The sequence below is a fragment of the Solea senegalensis genome, linkage group LG1, assembly GCF_019176455.1.
Source record: "Solea senegalensis isolate Sse05_10M linkage group LG1, IFAPA_SoseM_1, whole genome shotgun sequence".
NCBI classification, from domain to species: Eukaryota; Metazoa; Chordata; class Actinopteri; order Pleuronectiformes; family Soleidae; genus Solea; species Solea senegalensis.
In genome coordinates, this window is record NC_058021.1 from 13,882,586 (window position 1) to 13,889,109 (window position 6,524).

Here is a 6,524-nt window from a genome sequence, read left to right on the forward strand (position 1 = left end):
ACGTCTGGCACTGCAGGATTTTATTCCCTGTCGGCGTAGTGTGTTACTGATGGTAACCTTTGTTACTTTGGTCCCAGGTCTCTGCAGGTCCTTCACCAGGTCCCCCCACGTAGTTCTGGGATTTTTGCTCACTGTTCTCATGATCATTTTGACCCCACGGGATGAGATCTTGTGTGGAGCCCCAGATCGAGGGAGATTATCAATGGTCTTGTATGTCTTCCATTTTCTAATAATTGCTCCCACAGTTGATTTATTCACACCAAGCTGCTTGCTTGTAGATTCGATCTTCCAAGCCTGGTGTCCTACGACATCTCTTTGGTCTTGGCCATGGTGGAGTTTGGAGTCTGACTCTGTGGACAGGTGTCTTTTATACAGATAACGAGTTCAAACAGGTGCCATTAATACAGGGAACGAGTGGAGGACAGAAGAGCTTCTTAAAGAAGAAGTTACATGTCTGTGAGAGCCAGAGATCTTACTTGTTTGTAGGTGACCAAATACTTATTTTCCACCATCATTTACAATTAAATTCTTTGCAAATCCTCATTTCCAGGATTTTTTTTTCACATTCTGTCTCTTACTGTTGAAGTGTACCTATGATGAAAATTACCTGTCATCATGTTCAGTGGGAGAACTTGCACAATCGGTGGCTGGGATGTGGTGGAAGTGCACTTCCTGTCCAGAAACCAGATTCATTTCTCCTGCTTTGTCCAAGCAAACCAAACTAATGTCATGAGTCTTTAGGGAGGTAGTTTTTTTTATTGTTATTATTATTATTATTATTATTATTATTGTTGTTGTTGTTGTGTATATATATATATATATACAAATCTATCTATCTATCTATCTATCTATATATATATATATATATACATATATACATACATATATATATGTATGTATATAGATACAGTATATATACATATATATAAGTATACACACAAAGAAAAACACCTTCTCTCCTTGTATTGTACAGCTGCGATTCCTCTCCAGTGGAACAGTTTGACATCTGCTGCTGAAACACGTAAATTATCCAATAAGTCAGAGTTTGCATTTTACTCATAAAGGACATGAAAACAAAAACAACTTAAATGGCCTCTGGTTTTTAGGAAAAGGCTTATTTGTACTTGGCACTTATTTATCTTTACATTCATTTGTGGAGTCACTTCAGCCATAATTGATGTAAAATGAGTTGTTTATTTATTAATAAATCATTGTTTTAGAATCTAAACAACACAAAGCAAATATTTGACATAGGTGAAAACTCTTGTTTCATAGTGCTTTGTCCCGGTCATAGGAAGTAACTAAATGAACATATTCTGTATATATTAATATGTATATACATTTATTGTCATCATATTCATGGGAAACATCTACAATGGCATTTGAGATTCACAGTATACATCCTGTCCCGGCTCCTCCTCAAACGTCACCTTAGCATCGTCAGCATCCAACTGAAACAGATATGATAAAGGACTTAAGAACACACATTCAACACATGTTGTTTTCATAACCACAAAAATGTGAACTCAAATTGTTCATACACATGAAAAGCCAGCCAAACTCTCTTTTAAGAGCCAAACAATGAGAAGGCTTGCTCCTTTAGCAGGTAAGTCAGAATGACAGTGAAACTAGAAAAAGAAAAGAATAAATTGTCTTCATAACAACAATTATAAACAATTTAACATGGACTGTGTAGATCATAAAGAGCAATATGGGACAGGAACGTATGAGCATGCATGGTTGTTTCATACACAGCAAAACATACACAGAGATTATTAAATTCATTAAAAAGAATTTAGACAAAGTAAGATTTTAGTGGAATAAACCTTTAAAACTAGGGTTGTAGAAATGTGCTCTGGAATCTGTGGTTTAGAAAGTGCAGCCTGTGGTACTACCATCATCTTACTAGTGCACTTTAATCTATTTCCTGTTTCCTGTATCTGTAGATTTCAAAATAAAAGCTTCTCAAAACACATATAAAATGATCTGAAGAACTTGTAAGTAACAGTAATAGTGAACTTGAGTCCAAATATCCATGTTCTAAATGAGTGGGATGAACAGCAGCTGTTCACTTACACATTTCATTTCCGTTTCAGAGAAGAGACGCCCAGTCATGAGCATACGCAGAGGGATGGTGAGGATCAGGATGAAAGGAAGTGCCAGGGATGCTGGACTGGATTTCACAATCCAGAGGATTATGAGGCACGCAGTCTGGATGAGAGTGAACAAGTGCATTCGTCCTGTGCTCACCTGTGTCCAAAATACACACACACATCACTGCAGAGTACAGTCTAAACAACATTCATATTATCTATGATGATGATGATTTATCAGTTTATGACTGAAATAATAATGACTATTATTATCATTATTATTATTATTACTATTATTATTGTTATTATTGTTATTGTTATTATTATTATTATTATTCTTGTATATACTATAAGGTAGCTGACACATACTAATACCATAAAGAATATAAATAAGCCTTTAATTTGTACTGTCAGATAGGGCCTTGTTTTACAGAGGGCCATGTACTTATGGTGTTGTCACCTCCCACTTCCAAGCAGTGTGACCAATGGACGGAGATCAAAATGCCGTGGACAGACCTACAACCAGTTAAACCACTGATCTGGAACAAGTCAACAAATGTGCGTGTTGTTCAGCCAAATCAAAAGACTGCTGTTCTTCCATGGCTGCCATGTTGAATGTGTCCAAAAGCTGCGAGACATTCTTCTTTGTTGTTAAGCCTGTCTACAGTGTGCCAGGGATTTGTTATTAGTTCCTTTTCTAGGGGATTCTGAAGTTGAAAATTACATTCTTACCAGACGCTGCCATAATACCTGCAGACCTGGCTGGGTCCCTAATTCTTACCCACTGGACTTTTGTATGATTATGTCACATGTGGTTCCTTACTTGTGTGGCGTAGGGTTCATCAGGGTGATATTTCTTGGGGATGAACAGAAGAAGCATACGATCCCACAGCTGGATACCATTTAGAGACGTGACTCCCATGTAGAGGAAAATCCCAAACAAGGCTGACATGGGGATCAACTTGAGGATCGGCTCCATCAGAATAGACAACCCTTAATACAAACAGACCATCAGAGAACAGAGATCATCTGACATGATACACTTGTATTAATATTAAATAATAATATTAAATATTAGAAAGCACGTACCAACCAGCAAAGCCACCAGAATGCCACTGACCCTCTGCTCCATCACTTTCTCTATCACAGGCTTTGGTCCTTTGCTCATGACAGTGAGGGCGTTGGCGTGGGTGACAGTGCGCACGGTGGCGGCACTGAGCCATGGAACACCAAATATCGCACTGAACCCGCCCATGCCGACTAAAAGCAGCAAGTCAAAGTGGAAACCGGAGCCCTTAACCATCTTCCTCTCAGGTTTACTCACAATCAGACTGTTGACAGAAGCAACATGTGAATCAAACCCTGTTCTCCGAGGTCTTATTCACAGTGGGATGCAGAACTCACGTCGTGATCTGAGACTCCAGAAAGATGAGAATGAAGACGAGCAGGGCAGGGACGCAGGAGGCAAACATCAGCCAGACAGGGAAGCTCTGGTGCTCTCCAAATGGGTTGATCAGCCAGCCTCTCTTGGCTGGGTTGGACACCGCCAGACCTTTGGGAACCATTAGTTTCTGTGCCGAAAAAACACTGCTTACTATTATTATGTGCTGTATGTGTTCAGGCAATTACCTGGAATCTAATAAAACAAGGTCCAACCTGAGTGTAGGTATCATTAATGTTGTAGTCCAGGACAATCATTAGGAAAATGGCAATAGGGACACCAAAGTCCCCAAGCAAACGTCTCACCTGTTGACCACATACAAGGAATAAATCACTCATCTGTTGCGATCAAAAAAAAAATCCCCCCGACTTACCTTTCCAGGTAGAAATGTCCCGTTCTTGAACTGACGGAGGAAAAACGCAATGAAGAAACAGCCAAACATGAGGCACATGGAGAGCAGAGCGGTGTTGGGGAAGGGAGGCTTGATGTTGCTGATGATAATAGTTGTATTACCGGTGTTATTGTCATAAATGACGGTCTCTTCCACTTTTGGTTGCCAGGGATTTTCTACACTTGCATTCAGCTGATCGTAATTCAGAATCAGCGGATGTGAGTGAAAGGTCTAGAGAGAAGAGAACAGATTCAATTTTCAAATCATAACAAACATGATCTCAGGTCTCTGTACACAAACAACATCGAGGAGAGCAGAGAAACTCAACAGTTCACACAATGAGCAAACACTTGGCATCAGTGGAGAGAACATCTCTCTCTTAAAAGGAAGGGAAAGGAAAATGGGGGACAGCGGAGAGGTGGGGGACAGAAAGGGGGAGAGAAAGGACAAGAGGGAGAGGAGGTAGAGACAGAAGAGAGAGAGAGACCAGGAGCAGATACACAACAACTGTATCAAGTTATAAGTTGACATGTTTATAGAACTACAATGTTGTTTATATAAGCAGCAGCAGAGAGTATTGATATCAACTTTAATAATAGCATAATAATAATTGTGATGATATGTATGAAATTATCATTATTTTATCATTGTTATTATAATAATAATAATAAGGAAGGAAAGACACAAACTAGGGAGAGAAAGAGACAAGGTTAATGACATATAAAAAGTCATAATCATATCCAGGTTTCGCTGAACCAGCTCCAACTATAAGCTTTATCAAAAAGGAACGTTTTAAGTCAGTTAAAGTTTTAACTTTAAATACAGAGAGAGGCTCCGCCTCCCGAACTGTCACTGGAAGCTGGTTCCACAGGAGAGGATTGATATATCATATAGACTTTACATCTAATTCAATATTTTGACCCACCCCTAATATGGATACAAATAAAGAAGTTGACAGTAACATGTACAGTATACTAGTGAAGGAACTCGAGGTGTGCTGTTACAGAGACACAACTGAAACCAATGACCAATGACTACATGACAAGTGTGAGGTGGATGAAAGTGGTTTACCCTGCCCAGCTTGGCAAAAGTTTCATAGATGAAGATGAGGGAGATGAGGATGGAGAAGATTTCCTGGGTAAAGCGTGAGATGAAGCGAACCAGGACACTGCCGTCACAAGCCACGACGATCACCACGATGATGACCAGCCACACTCCGACCCACACTCTCCCCACTATGTACTCAATGTCCTGGGACTTGCAGAACTGAATGAAATAAAGAATGGTCACAACTGTGCATGCTAACAGTAAATAAAGCCAGACACAACATCCTGTACCCCAGAAACATTGCTGTAGTTTTTGCAAACCAAGAGAAATGTTACATTTGTACACTCTGTTCACTCACTCATCTTCTTTCACCTCCACATGAGGGTCCCAGGTGACATAGGGCAAAAGGTGGACTGGCAAAGTCCATCACAGGACGACATATAGAGACAAACTCATGCAGAAAGGCCCTTGTTCCCGGGTTGCGACCCTTAGGAAGGTTAAAAGGTGAACCATATCCATCCCTAATGGTCACATATTTTGGGACTGTGTGAGATTGTCCACTTCAGTATTGGTCAGTATTGAAGTGTCATGGACATGAGTGGGTAATGATAACATCACAGTAGAATACCCTTGGAGGCTTTTTCATGTGAGGGTCTGCACGTTTGCCAAGGTGCAGACCAAAGTTCACATCAGTTCTAGACCAAACATTGTTGTTGCAGATTCTTATCACGTTATCAGGACATTCTGGAATGTTTTTATGGAAATCCTATTGATGCTATGAGGACAATCTATCATCTGTACCTAGCCCTAAATATGTGCTAGGTTACGCTAGGCGATGTGCAGGTTATTATTGCCCTCAATTCTGCCAACAGCACCACAGGCACTTAAAACACGATTTTTGGTTCAGAAACTGTGAGCTCACATGTGGTTTGCAGAAATGTACACTGGCAACACAGTGTACAGTGTGCTCATGGACTTTTGACATTTCAATTTCACAATACCACAGAGCTATAACAAAAATATCTTCAGTTGGATCATATGGAGCAGCATAAACCATAATAGACTATAGATTATGTTCCAGTGTTACAACTTACAGCATAGAAGGCTTCTTCAAACACTAAGAGAGGACCAGAGAAACCAATGACCAGGATTGGCTGAGCAGCAACGAAGCAGAAGATGATTCCCTGGATGCTGGTGGAGATGAGGAGCTCTGGGACGCCCATCATATTTTCCACCTTATCAGCTGATGAAAGATGACGTCATGGAGTGATTAGAGTGTTTGCTGCATACAATGGCACGGCCATGTCTAACACAGATATGAACACGCACCCAGTAGCCCTCCAAAGGTGATGGCAGGCGACAGGGCAGCAAAGTAGATGAAGATGACGGCAGCAAGGACCTGGGAGTTGAGGGCATCTGTCATGTCACTCTTGTAGTGCTGGTAACGTCTCTTTATGTCCTGAATCATTCCACCAAATGGCCGCCCAGTACTAGTCAGGTGGTCTTCAGGAGGAGGCTCAGGGCTGAAGGAAACTGGGAGGAACAATTTCAT

General features: G+C 40.6%; 1 protein-coding gene across 1 annotated transcript; it reads right to left on the bottom strand.

Moving 5' to 3' along the window:
* Positions 1–925: 925 nt before the first annotated feature.
* LOC122782244 (band 3 anion exchange protein-like) lies at positions 926–6,524 on the bottom strand. The gene is made up of 10 exons (XM_044046531.1): positions 6,302–6,524; positions 6,067–6,215; positions 4,997–5,191; positions 3,908–4,156; positions 3,750–3,839; positions 3,498–3,664; positions 3,183–3,424; positions 2,917–3,086; positions 2,077–2,250; positions 926–1,451 (listed from the first exon to the last, which is right to left on the bottom strand). Exons 1-10 carry the CDS (start codon positions 6,522–6,524, stop codon positions 1,371–1,373), a joined length of 1,740 nt encoding a protein of 579 aa, XP_043902466.1. The 3' UTR covers positions 926–1,370.

Excerpts from the sequence above, each read along its gene's own strand:
- LOC122782244 (XM_044046531.1), bottom strand. The coding sequence starts at position 6,524 with ATGAAATTGTTCCTCCCAGTTTCCTTCAGCCCTGAGCCTCCTCCTGAA. Across the intron at positions 3,840-3,907 it reads GGACATTTCTACCTGGAAAG|GTGAGACGTTTGCTTGGGGA; the intron begins GTAAGTCGGGGG and ends TGTGGTCAACAG. Across the intron at positions 3,665-3,749 it reads TTAATGATACCTACACTCAG|AAACTAATGGTTCCCAAAGG; the intron begins GTTGGACCTTGT and ends TTTTCGGCACAG.